Here is a 23,547-nt window from a genome sequence, read left to right as displayed (position 1 = left end):
GTAAGAAAATGAATTGATCCTTATTAACGTGCACAACAGCAAAGAATTAAATAATTTTTCAACTGTATGGAAGATGTTAATTACATATTTTAGAAATTCAAAAATTATACCATTATTTAAAAAAAAATTAAAGATTTAATCTGATCAAATACAGTCCACATAAACATTAATAATTTTTTTTTAATTCTGAAAATAAATTTTCTTGGTTTTAATGACTATTTACGGGTGTCAATATCTCTTCGTTTTCTGATAATTATTGTACGAATTTCTTCGTGTAACATTTGTCTTTAATAATGAATATTCAGTGGATTCCAAATAGCCGGCTTTTGACGAATAAAGTCGATGAAAACACATTTTTTTATCACACGACCATAGAACATTTTGGAAATGTGCTTACAAATTAGTTTCATATTGGCGACAATCTTGGCAACTACGTCATACCAAAGACATGCATGATTGGTTGAATTTCGTTTGCAAACAATCTTTCCGTCGCTATCTAGGGATGACGAATATTTTCAGAGCGGTTATTACGTAACCAATATCAAAAATTCACAAATACAAGTGATGAATACCTTTGAAATAGGGGTAGGGATGACGAATATTTTCAGAGCGGTTATTACGTAACCAATATTAAAAAGTCACAAATACAAGTGATCAATACTTTTCAAAGAGGGGTGTGATTCAAATCCTTGATACTGTGCAGGTTTGGGACGTGCTAGGATAGAACCTGGGACCTTTAGGTTAGCAGTCCAGTAACTTAACAATTATACCAAAACGATCGTTCGGGTAGAAGAGTCGTTACTGGCTTATATGCGATTCACCACAGTACTCTCCCTCCAGTGAGGCGAAGGGGAGACGAACGATATTGCGTTGAGTGGTGATGTATTGAGTAGCTGTTGTCTTTAATGGGCCGTACCCTTATTTTGAGTAGCGCCAAGCGTTATGGCGAGAGTTTGTGGGTGCCGACGCGCCAAGTGTGTCTGGCGACTTTGGGTTGCTTCGTCACGTGAGTTTGACGACTTTGCTGCGCCAAGTGAGTCTGGCGACTTTGGTTGCGGGTAGATGGCGCCACAACAGCTGTACGAAGGTTGAAGGTTCAGCGTCCGAGGTCACCAATGTGCAGGTTGGGGACGTGCTAGGATAGAACCTGGGACCTTTAGGTTAGCAGTCCAGTAACTTAACAATTATACCAAAACGATCGTTCGGGTAGAAGAGTTGTTACTGGCTTATATGCGATTCACCACAATACGATCTTACTGATGATATTTCGATTACAGGTTTTGGATCACGATAGAGAGTAACAGTCGATACGATATCACTGAAATTTGCCGGAGCGCTGGCTTTACTGGAAAGTAATAATCGATACGATCTGTCCAATGGAAGCTCTCCAAAGAAATCTGTGATTGGATTGAAAAGTGAACGGACCGGTTATTGGAATTATCGTATCGTATCATTGAATTTCATATCACTGAAATTTATTGGAGCGATGATTTCACAGAAAAGTGCGAGGCTTCACTGGAAAGTGCGAAGTCACCGCTCCACTTTACGGGAGTGACCGATATTCGTATTTGATGATGCGCTATTCCATACAGATCATTTTAAATTGCTCGTGACATGATTGACTTTGATTACATGCACTCTGTTTACTGCTGGCACCATCTATTGGTAGAATATAGGACTAAAGTAAACATTTTAAAGAAATGACATATTTTTAACTCATCTTTTCCAGAAAATGGTTAACTCTAATAAATAAATAGTTTAGAGAAACAAAATAAAATTTAAGAAGTAAGCCGAAACAGATAAATTAATTCCATCACACGTTACTTAAATTAGTAAATTAAGTATTAATTACAATTAATAAATTTTATATTTAATATTAAGTAATAATTTTTAATTAATAATATGATTGAAATAACAGATATTTGGAACGCAAATTTAAAAATAACAATAGCAATATTATTTGTTATTCAAAAAATCGTGGATTATGCATCTCTATCACTATCGTCTACATTTTCAAGCTGGTTGAAAAAAGCTCACGATGACGGAAAACTTGCTTGACCGGTTGCCTGCGGGTAAAAACGGAAAATTGTCCACGAAAGTGTAGACGGTATTTGCCAGTTTGATAAGGTATTAAAGGCTTTATACACTGAAGTATGAATAAAAATTTCATATTTTCAAAGTCCTTCCCTTTTATTTAAAAAAAAATCAGTGTATCTAATTTGTGCTAAGTATGCAAATTGTTTTGTTAATTTAACAAAAAGTTAAGATTTGTAACATACCAATTATGCAATAGTAATAAATGACAAATGCAAATGGTTATTTTTTTCTAATGAAAGTAAGCATAAAAGCGAATTTAAAAGAATAAAGAATTTCAAGCAAAAGAAAGAAAGTCACCATTAGCAGATCCGGATATCTGCATAGTCTAACTGAGTAATAAATAAATAAATAAATGAAAATATAAAATTTAAGCAATTAAAGTGATTATTAAAGAAAATATAGTGATTGGTGAAAGTGGCAAACATTTCTGAAGATAGAAGCTTGTAAGAGAACTTTCTTTGCAGCCCCTGAAAGTAATTCAGTCCTGACTACAGAGATATCAAGAGAATCTGTCATTAGTTAATAAAAAGATAAAATTTTAAATAAGTTTTATATTTTCAAACAATAAGCTTTCAATTTAGAATAAAAAAGCAATATTTTGATAAAATTTAATATAAAGAATATCTTATCATGAGTAAACAAGAAAATAAAATGCATGCAATAAGTATTCACCTTAAATATAACAATGAAAGACATTCTTTTCATATCCATTCATTATCCTGAATGTATAAACACTTATTCAGAAAGTATATCTAAGATCTTTATAAACTCACCTGAAAGTTTAGAATGGGATTAAAAAAAACAGAATACATTGATATGTTGCGCTAAAAGCTGCTTTTCCCATATGAAACTCGGAAGTGTAAACATTAGCAATAAGCGGACGAATCGTTAGGCTCATGTCAACCTTAAGAGTCCAATCACACCGAAGTTTACATCAACCTGATGCTTTTATAAGCTGCGCTGTGATTGTACTCATGTTTGTTGACATGGTCTGGCCGACCTCTAGAAAGTGTCAATTTCGAAATGTCCTTACCCCAATTCAGTAAATACGAAGATTAGTTATATCAGAGTAAGTTTGTGAAAAATTTAATATTCTTTTTTCAATAAATTCCTTTGGCATCATTCAACGGCATTATCCTTTAAAGGTCGGTTTTGACATTTGTATCAATTTTGAATAAGAGATAATGCGGTTAATTTATTTGTAAAGGATTGTGGGTTTTATTTTCGTTTTAAGAACATTTTTGTTTCTTCTAATGTAATGTTATTTGTATGTGCAAGTCCACGTAATTTCCCTCTTACGATTCAAGCTAATTGTAATATTTTCCTATTTAGCTTAGAATTACCAGAAATCGACATAGATACAGATTCTACTAGAGATGGATTGAGATGACAGCCTTTGTAGCTAAAAATCCCTTAATCCCTTTCATTCAAATAAACAAACAATAGAGATGGATTTGTCGTTTTGATTGGTTCGGTAATTTTAGTGTTAATTAAAGAGAAAGTAATTTTTATACTATATAATATTGACAGTGTAGGCTAGCAGGCAGCATATTTATTCTATTTTATTGGCTTAGTTTTTAAATCTCGTAGAATAATTCTTTATTTTATTTATTTGTTTTGTTTCAATTTATAATATGAGACCAATATTTAAGCAAGAAAAAATTGTCAGAATAAATTGTTAGATTAAACAGAACTAAAAGAAAAGTGATTACTTCTTAAATGGGGAAATTGAAATATTTTTCTTTCATATTATATTGGTTGTAATATAAATTATCTACATTGCTGTAACTGTTTATGAAAAGATTATTTTGTTTTTAATAAAATTTAGCATAAGCTTTTGAAATGATACCTATTATATTTTTTCCTATTTATATATAAATAAGTAACATTGAAGAAGTGTTTTTTATTAATGATTCTCCATTTTTATGATAGATTTAAATTATTCGAAGTTTTGTTCCATTCTTTCAGAAAATTTGCAAGTTCTTTCTGCATTCTTATGTAAATAAGAAATAATATAACACAGTGGTTCTATTTTGCTTTATATGCTTAAACTTGCAAAAGAAAGCATAAATAGATTGCTCAATTTTTCAAATAAGTTATATTGGTGACAATATAGACATGTTCTGAAGTTTTATCATAATCTAAATGTATTCTAGTTTGATGTCTTGAAGTTTTAACTAATGTTATTATAATTTTTTTTTTTCCCTGGAAACATGGTAAATATTAGGAGGAATAAACTGTACCTACTTTGTTTGATATTTTCTCTGTTATTTATATTTATAAAATGTAAATGAATCTTTTTTTCTTTCATATATATGCATGCATTTTGAAGCATATCCTTATTAAATTTTTCATCTGCAGTTGAAAACAATATAAATTTCTTCCACTGTCATAATGTCTACTGTTGACATTAGTTGGTTGAACTTTTTTTTTTTCCTCTTCTTCTTTTTGATGATTATTCTTATAGTCAGCTGTCAGATTTAGTTAAAAGTATCTCCCATGAGATATATGACTAAAAGTTTACAAGCATAATTTTCAAAAGCAGGGCTGTTGTTTCTATTTTAAAGTTGGCTGAATCAGCAAAAATCATACAGAGTGACGGTCAAAGGTATATGGTGCTCATGGACAAAGAAAAAAAATTATATGCCTCTTTCTATTATTTACTTACATATTCACATGCATAATTAAATATTAAAGTCAAATATAAACATATTTAATATTAAACATGTATTGATTTTTTTAATTTATGATGTATTTAAATTTCCCAGAAATGTTAGTACTTTTTTCAGTAATAATCATTTAGTTATATTTTAACCATATTTAATTTATTAAACTACTCAATAATACATCAGTTATTCAGTATTTATGTCTAATGATCAAACAACTAGTTAATGGGCAAATAATCCATTATTTACATTGCGTAGGTGATGTGATAAGTCATCCCCATTTATAATTTTATTCAAACCATTCGCTGAAGAAAAATTTTAAATTATTACAAATTGAAGATAATAAACTATTATTATCTTCAATTAATAAAGCTAAATTAGAAAACTAAAATAAAAATAATTAAGAAAAGTTTTTAATTTTTAAAAATTGTTGTAAATCATCAGTAATTGGAAAATAAATATTTTTCCTCCGAGAGTAATAGAAATTTTACTGAAAATAAATCTTTTTGTTGTTTACTTTTTTTAGCATGACAAATATAAAAATCATAACACAAAGAATTTTTGTTTGACATATTTGCCATATACTATTAATTAGTTTATATTCTTGAGTAAATGTTATGCTAATATTCTTGATATCTTTTATAGCTATATGAAGCATATATTTTCTAGAGCAAATTGATTATTTAAATTAATATCCACACTAAATAAAAATAATAATTAAGTACTACTAGTTGCTACATCAAAGACTTGAATTGACATTGCCATCATTGCATAGTATTTTAAATAAAGCATCATTTTCTATATAAAATATAATTTTTTAAAAATTTAATGATGACATTTATTATAAAATTTAAATTTATTCATGAACTGAAACATGAAAAATTTAGGTAGGAGCAAAAAAATTTTAGAGTTAAAAATGTCATTATAATCTTTTGCAATTTTAATAAATAATATATAATTAAAGAATAAATAGTAAGTAATTTTATTTATTTTGAAAAGTAGAATAGAATTTGGATGAATGATTTGAAATTCACTATATTTATAACTAATTATAAGGAAGAATTTTAATATAATGCAACTTCACTCTAAATTTTCCACGACTTTTTTAAGCCAGATTTTTTTTAAAAAAATTAAATACTTACCATGTAAAATGAAACAGACATGATGAACACAAAATAGGGAAGTATTAATCTAAAAAAGACAATTCAAGAATAATCTTGATTTTTAGTTTGAATTTCTAACCAACCAAAATTAATTTGAATTACAGACGATTTTTTTTAAACATTATATTCATTAGAATTTTAAGAGATTTGAAAAAGAAAATTGAATTTCTAACTGTCGACGAAAAAATGTCTGATTAGCCAAATTCTTCTGTACTTCATTACAAATTCAAAAATTTCGCGGAATTTAAAAACATACCTAACATGTTGCTAATTCCAACTGTGGATTTTGAATCTACTCTATCATAAATGGCTATCTTTGATTATTTCTTTATTATTAGATCATTTTTTTTAATATAACTAGGGTTTTATTAAAAAAGGGTTTTCAAACTCGGTTTTAAAAAACTGGTTTTTTAAAGTAAATTTGTCGCATTCGAAAACCGGTTTTTAAATTAAGAAAACCGGTTTTTAGAATTCATATTATTATGTAAAAATTAATTTTAAACTTATTTGATATGCTGTTCATTCTATGTAACGGGCAGCAAACACATTTTTTCAATGTTGCGAGTTGTGTTGGCCAGTGCTTGTACACTGCACAGTTGCATCTCGAATTCGTCAATTTATGTTTTTTATGAACATTCTTTTTCACTTTTTTTTTCTAGGTGAAACAAAAGTTTGATAAAGTTCATCTCTTGCTTCCCGTCGGATGTTTTGTCTATCGGTATGAAGTCGGTGCAAATAGAAACGTCAGCAATTTGACTGGCTCGTTTCGAAGAACGTGTGAAAGGAATAAATAATTCCCCGTTTTCTGCTTCTTGGTCACAGTATTTAATGATATTATATAAAATTTCCTTCGTACCACTCCTGAAAGCTTTTTTACACCACTTGAACTAGCCATATCAATACGAAATATTCAGCTCAAATAAAATGCTGTCAGAAATGACATAAGACTCACATACAAGACAGAACTAAAAAAGTATCTTATACGAGAAATACAATATCAAATGTGCTCATCGTTCCGCGTCTCGCATCTTAATGAAATGGAATTGTCGAAATGTGGTCTCGGAATCCGATCCGTCTCGAGTTACGACAGGTTTGCTTAATATTATGAAGGTGAAAACTGGAAACAAAAATATAAAGTTGTTATATTTGGTAAAAAGTTTAGGTTTAAGTATGTTTAATTTTTATGTTTGTATTTTCCATTTTACATTTAAAAATTAAAATGTTATATAAATTTCTTCTATCAAAAATTAGCGTAAAATAAGAAGTTCTGGCTTCTGTTTAATAGGATTTTAAATAAAACACAGGGTGTTGTTAAAATATTCCATATTTTCTTTCGCAACGTTTTAACATAAATTATGTCTTTAGCAAGTTTCAGAATTAGATTAAGAAGTGTTTTTATTTTATTTTTTTTCAAAACTCCTAGAAAATGTGTAGATTAGATTATTTTAAATTACATTAATATCAACAGTTAAAATAATAAATTGTAAAATAAACTTCAAAAATATTTATTCAATAACTTTAATTTCATTTTTAGATAAAAATGAGTAAGTCGGAAGTTTGGGATAGTTTCAAAAAGTTCGGGATAGACAAGGCAATCTGCGATCATTGTAATAAAACGTTGAGCTGCAAAGGATCATCTACGAGCAATCTACATAATCATTTGAAAGCAGTTCATAAAATAATTGTCGGAAATAATATAATTGTTTAGTTTCTTGAAGACCCAGAAGAAAAACTTATAAATCCGAAGACACTGAAAGCAGAATTTTCATTATTCGAAGCAACGAATAAAGGAACAAAAAACTTAAGATTTGTTCTTTGATGCCATGAAAACTATAAAACCACGCTCAGTAACTAGTGAACGAGTATTTTCAATTTCAGGCAATATTGTGTCCAAAATAAGAACGAGACTTAGCCACCGTTCAGTGGATATTTTATGTTTTTTTTTAAAATCCTATTTTCTTAGGTGAAATTAAAATTAGTGAAAATAATATAAATATTGTTTGAAATTTTTGTTTGAGTTTTCGTTATTTTGTATAAGTAATATGTATATGCAATCTTTAATTTTGTTTTTTATATTTTGACTTGCCAACGACCTGGCCTAGGGGTAGCGCGTCTTCCCCGTGATCTAGGCGTTCCAGTTTCGAGTCCTGGTTCGGGCATGGTTGTTCTCTTCCTTGTGTTCTCTCTGTGAGGTGCGTGAATGAGCCCTCCCCCCGCATGTAAAAGGGGGTTGTGCAAGCGAGTGCGTGTGTATGCTATCTTCATTTGAGCTAGAACTGCCCTCGGGTGCATTCATTGACTTCATTTGACTTCTGCCCTCGGGTGCTCAGGGGTCTTTCCCCTCAGAAGCTACTGCGCAAAAATTTGGCTTAAAATAGTCTCACGACAATATATATATATATATATATATATATATATATATATATATTGTCCGGATTCTTTTTTTAATAATTTTTTTGGTTTAATTTTTATTTGATTTTTGTTTTTCCTATTAACTTGATTCTAATACTTTTGTATATATATATATTTTAATTCTAATTTCAATTTAATTAATTTCCAAGATTATATCTTATTTCGTGATCCAATTCCACTTTCTGTTTAATTAATCCCTTTGTAAAAATAATGCGCCATCAGTAACGTATTAAATGAAAGTGATACTTTTACCCTTGAAAAGGTGTCAAAGGTCATTCCCTCGGTGCGTGGCCGGAAATCCTATGTTATATAAGGCTATTCATCATCTGTTCGTCCCCTTTTTCGCTCTTTTTACTTCTGCTTGGTGCCACACCGCGTCTTCTTGTATATAATCATGCCTGCCACTCGGAATAGAATAAAACGTAATTAAAAATACCAAGTCTCTTCACTGTTTCGAACCTGCATTCTACTTCAACCAAAATATGTTATATATATATATTGATTTCGTTTTTTATTTTATATAAATTAAGTAAAATATTTTTCCCTATTCTATATTTTTTTGACAAAAATTTAAAAACCGTTTTTTTTTTTTTTTTTTTTTGGAAATATCGTATTCGAAAACCGGTTTTTCAAAAAGTCGGTTTGTGCATAAACCCTAAATGAAACGTTCTACCGAGTTCAGAAAATACTGACAAAAATTAATTTGAAGGTGAAAAATTTTTTTTTTTTTTTTTTTTTTTTTTTTTTTTTTTGCCAAATAAATGGATATCATTGATATGTTACAACATTCATATGGAAAAAAAAAAAAGACCGCACAGCATTTTAGTTTTTGTTGATGATAGTACGTCATGTTTGCAAGTCACTGCTGATAAACATCATGCCATAATATTTAGTTCTTTTTTTTTTTTTATTTTTTCTCTATGTGTTGGGTAGTTTGAAATCTGTGAAATATATAAAAATAATGAAACTAGTAGAACTAAATAATCACACAAGAAAAAGACTATGTCAATATTTTGATATTCTTCTTATATCAGTAATTATTTGGCAAATGTTAAAATAACCGATACAGGTCTTAGTTAAAATAATTATTCTGCATTTCACCAAGAATATGGACAGATTCTCTTAAAAATGAAAATCTCTTTCCAAGAAGGCAAAGTTATAACTTTATAATTTTCTATAATAAACATGAAAAAACTTGCCTTCCTATTCATTTAAGAAGGGAGCAATTTGAACTATAACTTGTATGGTGTTTAAGAGAAAGAGAGTTAGATCAGTTTTCTCTTTAGGATTTTTTTTTTGAATGATTTTTTAAGTTACCCTTTTTCTATTAAGTTTTCAATTATCATCTACATTACAAGGTAATTCCAAATTTCTTTGAGCGGGCCTAGATGGCCTGGTGGGAGCCGTAGGGTTTCAGGTTCGAGACCCGATTCCACCAAAAATCATGTGTCGTCCTCGTCATCTGACCGCGGTTCAAAATTACGAGGTCCGTCTCAAAATAGCCCTAGTGTTGCTTTACAACGGGATGTTAATATAACAAAACTAAACTAAACCAAATTTCTTTGATAGCAGTTCATGATAAAAATGTTTCACTTTGCCCTTTATGTATCGAACTCATTTATATTAATTGTGGTGCTTTCTCTTTTACATTGATTGTAATAGTGTGTGTAACAAAGTTTTTTTAATGCAAATATATGTGAGTGCAAGCTCATTTGATTATTGTAGGTCTCCTAATTTACATAACCATATATTTAAACAATTCATTTCATATGTGATGATCATTTTTCTTAAAAATATTTTTTTAAGGAAAATGATTAGTTTTTGCAAAACTTGTCAGATGTTGCCATATTTCATTTATGTTTCTCTTCCCCTGAAAGTTTTAAAAAATTTAAATTTACTTAGAAGGTGCTCATTATAAAAAAATATTCTAACTTTAATTTTCTTCACATTTTTTTTAATATTTAAATTTTTAAATGATACCTGTCAAAATCTTTATTTTCACTGCATTTAGAACATATTAAAGTCTCTTCTATTTATCTTTTTTTTGTATTAATAAATCATTAGGTTTTTATTCCTTTATTTTCTTTTACTCCAATAAGGACAATTTTTACATGCTGTCAAGAACTATCGGGCTCTTGCTTAGCATGCCCCAAACAACTGGGACACTTAAAAAATAAACATTTATTACATTGTCCAATGGAAAATAGCAAATTTTTACCATACAACTTTTGAATTAAATTACCGAACTCCACAACAGATGACACTGGGTTTGGAAAAGTTATAATACAATGTTTGCAAAGCATGCACTTCTATTTGAAACAGTTCATTTAGCAAGAGATGTAGAAATCCTTACAAATTTCTTTAGATACAATTCCACTTCTGCGGTTTTTTATGAATTATGTCAATATATACCGGCAAATAAGGAAACCAACATATGTCTCCTTACATTCAGTCCACTTATTCTTTTAAGATGTCCCCAAAGAAAGAAATGGAAGTGTGGTCAATTCTCCGAACTGGGATACCAATGTATTCCATTTCTCATATGCATGCAATATTCCAAAGCTATCGAACGATCATCATCGATTCTCTTTATTCATTCATTGGAATCATCGGCGGATACCATCTTGCATGAATTCTGAAAGTCTATCGATGTTTCCACAAATTCATGCGGAATGCTAAGAAAGTGTGTTGCAGTATCCTTTTGTAATGGGATAAATGAGCTAATTATTGTGTTGGAAAACATGATAGTCATGTTATGGGGAGATAGGGAAGGGAGTGTCCTCCCTTCTTTAAAGAATTAAAAGTTTTATCGGTAAAAAATCTTAGCCCTTTGCACTGCGATGGTACCTCACACTCAACATTCAAGACAGTGCTTCATTTTGACGTTTTATTTATTTATTTTTCAATTTTGATTGTCAAAAATGCCTACAGAATGGTAAAAGTAGATTAATTTTTCAAGGAAATTCAAATTAAAACAATTATATTGCCGCATTGAAAAGAGGCAGTCAACTCTCCATGGCCGAATGGTCATAGCACTGGTCTCTTAATCAAGCGATCGTATGTTCGAATCTCACTAGAGAAAATGCGATTCACAGTCTGTGTAAATATTTAATTCCTTGATTTTATGTTTTCCTTTATTTCATGTTCCAGAAAATTCTGGACGTTTCTTTAGTTTACCAGACAAGTGTTCTGGACTTTTCTTACTGTCTCCAGAAAAGTATTCTGGAACTTTCCCTGCTAGTATAAAAGCAGAAGATCTGTCAATCACTATATTCTCAGTTCAGAGTTGAATTAATAAATTGGTTTAACTCTACTTCTTGTATGTGTCATTGAGTTCCACACTAAAGAACCTACGCGACAATATATTTATTTATTTTTAAGAGCAGTAAACAAATCTTTGTATTAGGTGAATAATTATGCATCGAATTACAAAGCGAGTGCAGAGGGTTCCGAGTGCAAAGAGTTAAATAGATCTGCAAATTATTATACAGTAAACAATCGAAAGTATGCGAATGTTTCCCGAATTTGACTACCTGGTTAACAACCGTAAGTTAAGGAATGGAAGACATCAGATTCAATTGTCTTCCATTCAGCCTATAGTTTGCATTGCATTCCCAGAAAAAACCACTTGACGACAAGTGAATCTGATGTTGCCTTTTTTGTTGGTTGTTTTTGCTCACTTAACTTAGGAATCAGTGCGATGGATGTCGACAAAGTTGAGTCGACATAATATCGAACATTTGATTCAGTTGTAAATTCATTCGACCAATAGTTTATTATACATTTGGCAGAATAACTTAAATGGCGACAAGCGAATCAGATGTCACATTTTACACTGATTTTAATCGGATGACTAAGAAATCAATATAATTGTTGTCAACGATGCTACATGGGTAGATTATTAGGCATCTTATTTAATTGCTTTTAATTCAAACTGTAATTTGTACTACATTTTTCAAAATAGCCGATTTATTGACAAATGAATCGGGTATCGCATTTTACCGATTATTTTTGGTTGGTAATCTAAACAATTAACATGATGGTTGAAATTTTGTATGGATTGTTACTTCATCGACTGATTTGTTCTCATATCTGTGGAATTGTTGGGGAAATTTAGAGTATCGTTACGGATCTTCAAGGGGTTCTTTTGCCGATGCTTTGGTCGATGAAATAAATAGTCCTTCAGTAACAACAGACGAAGACCTTTATTAACACGAAGATGTCAAATATACAGACTACAAATATACAGCCGAGACAGACACAGGCTACACACAGCAGCACACTACAACAAACAGTAGCCCTCAAGCAGTAATATGTAGTAATAAACACAGCACGCAAAGCGACCGGACAGAATTCAGTAGGTGGAGGTAATCTGCGTAGCTTTACCCCACGATCTCTCCAAACGTCTGCAATTCTCCACTGTCTCCTCGCTGTAGCTTTATCCAACTGCCGATTCACTACTACACGACTGGTTACTCCTCACAGGACTCGATGCTGCTTCCAAAATAAACACAAGGCACACAGCTCAGTTCAGCAATCGCTTGAGCTCCACACAACGCTTTTCCTTCGCTGGACTGATCCAGCTATTCCGCCGTTGCTTCGCTATCCTCTCCACGATTCGATACTTGACTGACTGCTGTTGAGACTGCCGGCCTTTTATAGTTTCCGGGAGGCGAGCAGAGAAGGTTCTGGAACAAACAGGCTTATCTCGGTTCTTATTGGCTCAATCGCTAAAATTCTAGAAGTTTCGGTTATATTTATTTTGTCGCCAAGCTGCCAAATGGTAACCTAGTGCTGAAATCACTGACGTGGCATCCAAACCAACAGAGCTGATCGTAAAACGGTTTTTCCAGTGATTGAACTAACTAATCGTGCAATGTTGTTACATTGCAGGTTTGTAACAGTATTATTATTAACAATTGGTAGTGGGATAATATAGCGAATAATGGACGCCTTTCAATATGTTGTGAAAGATGGATTTTTTCCCCCCACTTTTGTTAAACTTAGGGAAAAATCTCTTTGAAAACACTTGGAGTGTTAAATAGATTTGCATGAATTTTGCAACATATGAATATTTCCTCGTGTTGCTCGCTATAATTCTTACTTTTAAAAGTTTTTTTCTTAATTTGAGGAATTGAAAATTTAAATTCTTAGTTTAAAAAATATTTATCAGAAAAGATATTCGGATATTTTTTTCATTATTTCGGAGAATTCGATTCCAATATTGAAATATTTATTAAGTATTAATTTAATTTTAAGTAACTACGTATTAACTTCTAAAATGTTAGAGTAATGACTATATTTGAATTATTATGCTTTAGTAAACGATCCAGATTCGTCTTGAAAGGTCTATAAAATCGATTGAACTATTTTCGCAACTTGTTACATTATTCTTCATTGCTTCACCACTTGTACCGAGACAAAATGTCCTTGATAATTATATTACATTCAATCTGAATAAAAAGGCTTCCACTCTAATACTCAACCAAATATCCACCAAAGAAGACGAATTATATTATTTTTTAAAGATGTGAATAAAGATTAATATTTAATTTTAACATTAGAGGTTCAAAAATTTATTAATACATAATTTCGAAAAAAAAAAAAATAGACAGAGGCTAATGAAATTCAATTTTGATGTAGTTTTTAGAATTAACTAAGAAAAAACGAGGCTGCCATTGGAAAGTCTGTTCAATGCATTGATAACTCCTTATGAAATTTTAATTCATAATTCTTCAAAAGTAACGTTAATATCTTTTTTTATGATTATAGCATAAATGGTACAGAATAAAGCTGATGACTCCTAATGTATATATTTTATTATTTGTAATTTGCATTTGTTATTTGAAATGGTTTTTTTTCATATATTTTTTTCCTTACATTATGTTTTTTTATCATACTTTCTTGCAGTATGTTTTTTTATCATACTTTCTTGCAGTATGTTTTTTTATCATACTTTCTTGCAGTATGTTTTTTTATCATACTTTCTTGCAGTATGTTTTTTTATCATACTTTCTTGCAGTATGTTTTTTTATCATATTTTCTTGCAGTATGTTTTTTTTATCATATTTTCTTGCAGTATGTTTTTTTTATCATATTTTCTTGCAGTATGTTTTTTTTATCATATTTTCTTGCAGTATGTTTTTTATCATACTTTCTTGCAGTATGTTTTTTATCATACTTTCTTGCAGTATGTTTTTTATCATACTTTCTTGCAGTATGTTTTTTATCATACTTTCTTGCAGTATGTTTTTCATCATATTTTCTTGCAGTATGTTATCACACTTTCTTGCAGTATGTTTTTTATCATATTTTCTTGCAGTATGTTTTTTTTATCATATTTTCTTGCAGTATGTTTTTTTTTATCATATTTTCTCTTTCTGTATGTTTTTATTATATCTTCTCTTGCTGTATGTTCTTTTTTCATACGTACTCATGAATTTAATTGTTATTTAATATTTTTTTTTCGGAATTACCAGGTAACTTTCTTGAAGTTATATTTACAGTTCATTAAATATAGCTATAATTATTTACTCTTGAACATTTTGATGAACCCCCTGGTTCATCCGGGGGCAGGATGTTAAGAATTCAGCTAACCACGTGATCTTCCTGGGTGGAGCTAGCTGCCAATCATGTATCACATGGTCTCCCTGTTGTTTAGTATATTTTTTTCCAGTAGAAAAAAGAAGCAAACTTGACTCTTGTACTAGGGGGAGTGTGATCTCGGCTCTCTTTCTCCCGAGAAATTTTATGTGTAGTTCTCTAGGCCTGCTACATTATAGCGTATTCATGTGCCTTTTGTTGTTGATGTTACCAATAAACCACATAAAAGACAATATGTGTCTTCAAGTCATTTCATCCAGCACACAATCTTCACTTTCAAATACATTATTGTGCAATCAAGAAAAAGGGAGTTGTAAAGAAATTATTTTACAACTCCCTTTTTCTCCGCGGCTGTATTTCTAATAGTGTGTTAAAACTTGTTTTTTTTTAATTTGAATTTCTTTCTTTTTCTTATAAATTTACAATTACCGTTCATTATATAAATAGAACAATATCATGTAATTGAATTTTGCATTGATATACTAGCGGATGATAGAATCAAAATTTACATAAGTTAATTTGTTATATGAATATTAAATCCAAAAAATAATAAAGGGATGTATTGATATTCAGATTGCATAAATATAGAACTTTTAAGACTAGCAGACGAGAAAGGGAATCAAGGCCTGATTACGGTATTCCGTCTTGCTTAACCAACATGAAAGAAATGAAATTAAACAAAAATATATTTAAAAAAACTCTAATATGAATGTCTTAAGAAGAAAAAAATATATTTCTAAATACTCCCAAGGAAGTATTCGTTCAGATAAAGCCATAGATCATGTTAGTAAAACAATATTCCGTCTTGCTTAGCCAGCATGAAAGAAATCAAATTAAATAAAAATATATTTAAAAAAAACTCTAATTGGAATGTCTTTAAGAAGGGAAAAAAAAAGCGTATTTCTAAATACTCCCAGGAAGTATTAATTCAGATAAAGCCATGGATCATGTTGGTGAAACAATATTCCGCCTTGCTTAACCAACAGGAAATAAAACAAATTAATTAAAAATATATTTTAAAAAATCTCTAATAGGAATGTCTTTAAGGGAAAAAAAAAAACATATTTCTAAATACTCCTAAGAAAGTATTAATTCAGATATAGCCATATATCATTTTGGTTAAACGATATTCCGTCTTGCTTAACCAACATGAATGAAATCAAATTAAATAAAAATATATTTGAAAAAAACTCTAATAGGTATATCTTTACGAGAAAAAACATATTTCTAAATACTTCCAAGAAAGTATTAATTCAGATAATGCCATAGATCATGTTGGTGAAATAATATTCTGTCTTGCTTAACCAACATTAAAGAAATCAAATTAAATCAAAAAAATATATTAAAAAAAAACTCTAATGGGAATGTCTTTAAGAAAAAACATATTTCTAAATACTCCCCCGTAGTATTAATTCAGATAAAGCCATAGATCATGTTGGTGAAACAATATGCGGTTTTGCTTAACCAACATGAAAGAAATCAAATTAAATAAAAATATATTTAATAAACTCTAATAGGAATATCTTTACGAAAAAAAAAAAAAAACATATTTCTAAACACTCCCAAGGAAGTATTCATTCAGATAAAGCCATAGATCGTGTTGGTGAAATAATATTCCGTCTTGCTTAACCAACATGAAGGAAATCAAATGAAATAAAAATATATTTAAAAAAAACTCTTAATAGGAATATCTTTACGAGAAAAAACATATTTTTAAATACTCCCAAGAAAGTATTAATTCAGATAGAGCCATAGATCATATTGGTGAAATAATATTCCGTCTTGCTTAACCAACATTAAAAAAATCAAATTAAATAAAAAATATATTTAAAAAAACTCTAATGGGAATGTCTTTAAGAAAAAACATATTTCTAAATACTCCCCCTTAGTATTAATTCAGATAAAGCCATAGATCATGTTGGTGAAACAATATTCCGTCTTGCTTAACCAACATGAAAGAATTCAAATTAAATATAAATATATTTAAAAAAAATTCTAATTGGAATGTCTTTAAGAAAGAGTAAAAAAAAAAAAAAAACCATATTTCTAAATACTCCCAAGAAAGTATTAATTCAGATAAAACCATAGATCATGTTGGTGAAATAATATTCCGTCTTGCTTAACCAACATTAAAAAAATCAAATTAAATAAAAAATATATTTAAAAAAACTCTAATGGGAATGTCTTTAAGAAAAAATATATTTCTAAATACTCCCCCTTAGTATTAATTCAGATAAAGCCATAGATCATGTTGGTGAAACAATATTCCGTATTGATTAACTAACATGAAAATTCAAATAAAGCCATAGACATTATCATCTAATTAACTAATTAAATTTAAAAGTTTCAATTGACAAGGTATTACACCTCAAATAGGTCGCCCATTCTAAAAAGTAGTTTTATTTGATATTGATTCAAAGTGAAATGCTAGTTTGCACTAGTTTTAACACTTTACCGACCGGTAGCGGTTCGAACATACTATGCCATTTCACCGCCCGCTCAGCTGCACCCAGCTGCACTCGAGAAAACGACAGCTGAATTTTTTTCAGGGCATGCTGAATTGGTGGAAAACGTAGTCACCACAGATCGGTCAAAAGTCGATTAATCGACGACCGGTCGGTAAGCGCTGGGGAGCAAACGTCGAATAATCGACGACCGGTTGGTAAGCGCTGAGAACAAAACGTCGATTAATCGACGGCCGGTTGGTAAGCGCTGAGAACAAAACGTCGATTAATCGACGGCCGGTTGGTAAGCGCTGAGAACAAAACGTCGATTAATCGACGGCCGGTCGGTAAAGTGTTAATATAGCTTGCTCCAAAATTAATTAAAAGTTTCTAATCTAAAACAATTCTCTCGAATAAAGAAATACTTTGACGAAGGAATAATGCAGGAGAATTAAAATCTGAAGCAAGTTATTAATGCCGGGTTTACACTCGACCAGCTATAAGACTGTCAGTAGGAAGCGCATGCGCAGAAGGGGACTGATTTATGTTTGCCACAATTTCATAAGCTAGATTCAGGCTTTCCATGCTTGGCTATAAACTGCCGTTTTAGTGTCCCCGGATTTTTCTTTTTCTTTCTGCATCGTATTAAAATGATGGATATTTACACAAAAAAACGAGGTAAAATTAAAAAAAGGTCAACATACCTAAATTTGGAAAAAATTAGAAAAGAAATGGCAATTAAAAGGAAAAAAGGAACACAACTTCCCATCAGAAAGAGCAAAAAATGTCGGATTTAATCTATGATAAATGATAAATTTTTTCAAGCCAAAAAAAAAAAAAAACCAAAAGCCAAACAAACGCGTGCGCAGTAAGGGGAGAAAGAAAAAAAAAAAAAAAAGACAATGCAGCGGCATGTTGTTGTTCGATCAGGACAATAATTTGCTATCGACAGAACAGCATTTTTCTACGCAAGCGCTGTCTGCTTGCCGTCTTATAACTGGCCGAGTGTAAACTCGGCATAAAGAACATACTGTATGTTAATTGCGACATGTATTCCTGAAAGCTTCGTTCAAAATCGTCTACAGAGCAGACGGATCTATAATCTTGAAGCTGCCTGCCAAATTTGTGTACATAAAAATGTGTGTGCAAATTGCTTCAGAAATATGTTTTACTTGATATATTTCTGAATTATCCCATGTGGGGTTTCTTTAACCCTTTAAAGGGCCATTTTTTTCTAGTCATATTATGTTAAAATATTTTGAGGCTTAAAATTAGAATAAGAAAAGGGATTCATTTAGCTTATTAGATAAATTTAATTTGATTAATTAATTAATTTGTTTAATTAATAATGAAGTGACAAATCAAGACACATCATTTTGTCTGAGATAAAGAACTGAAGCATCTAAGTTTTTTGACTTACTAAAAAAATTTGTCAGAACTTATGCCAACCTACATAATTTCATACAAAGATTGATAAATTTGGTGGGAAGCATACTTCCCACGGCCTTAGAAAGGGTTAAAGTATGTGCGTTAATTGAATATTTTTTCCCTTTTTGTTTATTTTTGTTTCGAAAATGTAGAGTAGCGGACAACATCTTGGCTGGCGAGCAAAGCCTCCTAGCATATATGTACATATGAATGTGTGTACATGACAGATCATTTGACTTAGAGCTACCAAACATGGCGCATATATATATATATATATATATATATATATATATATATATATATATACACATTCATATGTACATATGAATGTGTGTACATGACAGATCATTTGACTTAGAGCTACCAAACATGGCGCATATATATATATATATATATATATTGGAGGTTGGAAATGTGTACCTCCGGAGACAATTTTTCTGAAATTTTAACATTTCCAGTGTTATAACTGTCGAAAATATTACAACACAATAGTGATTTTCCCGCCATCTTAAAATTCAAAATATTTTCTCTTCAATGATACCACTTTAATATTCGTGCAAATTTTTTTCTGAACTTTTTAAATATATTTTTAACTGATTTCTAAAAGTAGAAAGTCTGCTTTGAGATTCAAACTGTTTTCGTCGTTTCATCAACTATTTAATCTTTTAATTTCTCCCCATTATTGTATGCTAAAGAAGGTTTCTGTTTAATATCTGCATAGTTCACAAAGTAAATGAAACCAGCCAAAATGGTGTTTCCAAAGCTTGCTGACATACTCTCTGATAAGAGTGTTGTTCCGCCACCACCACCACCACGCAAAAAAAATTATAGACCTATTTAAATCAGAGATCGCATTGCATAGAATTGGCGTAAAGTACTTGCGAAACGGTAATCTTTGGTTTGGATTTATTATTTATGTTGAATCTGTTATGTGATCCTTGGCGAGTTTTTTGGCGATTTACCCCTGGCATGCAGTTAATAGTATCCAAAAATCAAATTTGCTTTTTAGTCACTTTTTTCTAACCTTTTGGAACAAATTTGTCGCAAAACTGCAAATCTAGTCATAAAATCACATACTTGATTTGATGTATTTAATTCAGTGCGTTTTTGAGTTGTCGCGTTTACTAGTTTGTGAAAATACAGATATACAGATGGTCAAGCCTTTGACAGATTTAACTCAAAACTTGATACAAATCTCCGTTTTTAATGATAAATCTTTGTACCAAATGTTATCCATCTAACTCTCTTCGTTTTGTAGTCATCGTGTTAACATATATTCAAACAGACGTATAGTCAGACTTCTTCTGAGTGGATCTCGCTAACAATTAGATAGAAATGGAGAAACTTCATCTGAGGACCGTAAACCAAATTTCATCCGTCTAGCTCAAAGCGTTTTTGAGTCGTCTTTATCACGGGCGGGCAGATAGGCATAATCCAAAAATGTATAATTTGAACTGTGAGAGGTCTAAAACATGGGGATCAAATCTCGGGTTCGATTTTTTTTTTGACTGCTACAATGCTTTCAATATCATGAAAATTCGAAGAACGGTGAACCGGATATTTAGGTTTCTAATAATCCTATGATGTCATTAAATTGATATCCAATAGAATGAAAGGTACATGTGTACAATAAACAGAACTCAAATACGACAGTTAAAATAATAAGATTTTGATGTTTGCCTATTTTGCCTAACCATGTACATAAATTTATATTAAAAAAATTTCATTGAAATTAAATAAGCCAATATCTCCGAACTAATTGGTCGTGAAAGGCAATTAATTTATAATAATTGCACATGCATTAATTGAATTTTTCTTTTATATTTTTATTGATATATATTATGGGCCGTGGTGGCCTGGTGGTAAGGTCTCGGTTCGTGAGCCATAGGGTTTCAGGTTCGAGACCCGATTCCACCGAAGAACCGTCGTGTAAGAGGATCTATTGCACGTTAAATCCGTCAGAGCCAAACGTCCACCCGCTGGTGTGGAGAGAGGAGGGCTAGCTCAGGTGTAGTCCTCGTCATCTGACCGCGGTTTAAAATTACGAGGTCCGTCTCAAAATAGCCCTAGTGTTGCTTAAAACGGGACATTAATATAACTAAACTAAACTTGATATATATTATATTGTGATGTTGAATTGTGCATTTAGATAATATTTGTTTCAAGATCCCGAGGCTAGCAAATTTGAAGCTGGTGGCATTTCGGCAAGGGATGATACGCAGAAACATAAGCTGTTGTTACGCTTTTCAGTTCCTCGAATAATCGGAGTTCAGCCTATTGCTAAATGTAAACAACTCCTCCGTTCATCTTTTCTCTCACACCTGTTTATGGGCAGATATGGCTTTTGCGTCATGAAACACCACAAAACCAAATAACCGATCGACTCTCATACCTGTTTGAGAAAATAAATTCTTCCTGGCGGATGCGCAAAAGCGCTGAGGGTTTCATAATCCGAGAATGAACAGCAATTTCATCGCTATGACATATTAAGAAAATAGCAATGAATAGAAGTAGGCTTAAATGTTTTAGTCACCTAGTTTCAAGATCCCGCTGCAGGCTTCCGTATATATGAATGAAAAACTTCTATTATGGTAGTTAGTTCTCGCTTCTCTGGCAGTTATATTAAGGATGTAAGGTCGAGTTATCGCCATTGCGATAACGCGACATATTTCCTACGAGAGAGGTTGTAATCTGGCTTTGATGGCTAGTTCTTATCTCAGTGTTGTTATTAGCCAACTTGTACGCTGAGGTAGGTTGAAAGTAGCTTGCTTTTGGTTACCTAAATTGAAAAAGATTTTACATTGAGGAATGATATTAACTGCTTGTAATCTTTCTTTTCAAGTTTAAATTAGAAATGTTACTTATATATGTATATTTTTTATTTTTACAGATATCTAAAGAAGATGCTGTGCCTCTCTGTACAGTCCCTTTCCAATCTGAGCGGTGCTCATGTTGCATATTTGATGTGGACTCGTCATGATGTGACTAAAGGGGGCTCATCGGAAAAGCTTTTTAAAAAATTGATTGATGCTGTGCTTGCCGACGTGCAAAGCCTTCCCGTGCCAGAGCAGTCAAAATCGGTTGTATCGATGCAAGCGAAGCCTGCTGGCATGCATTTGCTCTATTTCATGAAATTCTTGCTCTCAAAGACGCAGCTGGAACATTCGCCAAAATGGCTTACTGGAGAAATGCTCTTCAACTGTCTTGTACTGAATGGTGACGGGCTAATAAATCATTCTAAAACAATAGAGAAGTTAATCGATAGTGGACTGCTTGACAATGTAACTGCTTTCCGACTGGCTTGTACAAATTTCCAGGAAATGGAGATTGTAAAGCTATGGCCCTCGGTGAGGCAGTATTTCTTTGAAAAGATGCTACTGGAAAGTCAAGACACAAGCCATACTGGAAAGAGTCCGTATTCTCCTCGAACCTTACTTTGTTATAATAGATTTTATGCTGACCTAGAAACTGTATTAAACATAAGGAATTCTCGCGACCGGTATGTGATAGAGCCCAGTGAAGTTTTATTTTGGATTCGTGGTTGTATGTCGATAGAGAATAACAGGGAAGATGCGTCGAGTTTTATGGAATTCATTCTTGGTGATGACGAACTACATTGGACAGATGCTGTTGGTTGTGGTAATGTCGCCTGTATGGATTATTTCAAACGATGTCTAAATGTCAGGTACGGTGGTGAAGAAATAATCGAATACATTTTTAAACATCCTGTAGTGGACTGTCGACTACAATGTTTCATTTCTGAATTTAGTTCTTTAAGCTCTGAAAAAAAATCATTTGTATTTCGGAAACACACCCAAAAAATGATTTCCCATTTTCTTCAGTGGCCTTTGTCTCTAACGTTTGCAGAGAACGCTGAAGAAATTTGGAATTTTATTTCAGAAGATCTTAAAGAACATTTTCTTCAAAAAATTTTTGAAACGCTTTTTCCTCATTTTCGATTTTTTTATCGATTTTTTATCGATGGTTTCAGTCTTTTTATACCGATGGCTGGTGAGCAATTAGGGCTCCGTGTCTCTGAAACATTGCCTGCAATATATATGTTTGAGCATCTCGAACACATTTGGATCGCTGTTTGGAAAATTAGCTCTATTTCTCTCAGAACTTTATTTTTGAATATGTATGTTTTCTACAAACTTGTGGGTTCTAGTAAATCTCGAAAATTCCGTGAAAATTTCGAAGACTCTGATGTGAAAGAGAAGCTGCTTAGTCTCTTTTTGCCAAATGGGGAACGCGTTTTAGAACTTTTCAAAAGAGAAAACACAAAAGAATCACTGAGAAATCTTATTGCCATGCATATGCCTGAAGATTTAAAGTATCTAGAGAAAAGATGTATTTCATTTCTTGGAACAAGATCGGAAGATTTTATGTATCGACCAAGGTTCAAACCTAACCGCAACAAACCTAACGAGTCTTCGTGTATCCACGGCAATAGCATAAATATGGATTTTATAGAAAAAATCAGAGAGTTTATGTTTTCATCAAGAACTGTTGATAAATCTAATATTCACCATTGAATGTAAAGGACATGTATAGATATTTAATAATTTTTATCCCTAAAATTCAGTTTGGTGTGCGATTAAGTTAATTTTTAAATTTATTCAATTTTTTTTATTTATGAATTTTTGATATTTATTTTTTCTTTTATTAATTGGATCAGATATATTGTTTCGATATTTCTTGTATGCAAAATGTAAAGGAGGAGGAATTCAAAAT

General features: G+C 31.3%; 1 protein-coding gene across 1 annotated transcript; it reads left to right on the top strand.

Moving 5' to 3' along the window:
• The first annotated feature begins 3,082 nt into the window (after window positions 1-3,082).
• Window positions 3,083-23,398, top strand: LOC129973044 (uncharacterized). The gene is made up of 2 exons (XM_056087400.1): window positions 3,083-3,166; window positions 21,704-23,398. Exon 2 carries the CDS (start codon window positions 21,717-21,719, stop codon window positions 23,346-23,348), a length of 1,632 nt encoding a protein of 543 aa, XP_055943375.1. The 5' UTR covers window positions 3,083-3,166; window positions 21,704-21,716; the 3' UTR covers window positions 23,349-23,398.
• The last annotated feature ends 149 nt before the right edge of the window (window positions 23,399-23,547 follow it).

This window comes from Argiope bruennichi, chromosome 6 (genome assembly GCF_947563725.1).
Source record: "Argiope bruennichi chromosome 6, qqArgBrue1.1, whole genome shotgun sequence".
NCBI lineage: Eukaryota > Metazoa > Arthropoda > Arachnida > Araneae > Araneidae > Argiope > Argiope bruennichi.
This window is presented reverse-complemented; position numbering and strand designations above follow the sequence as displayed.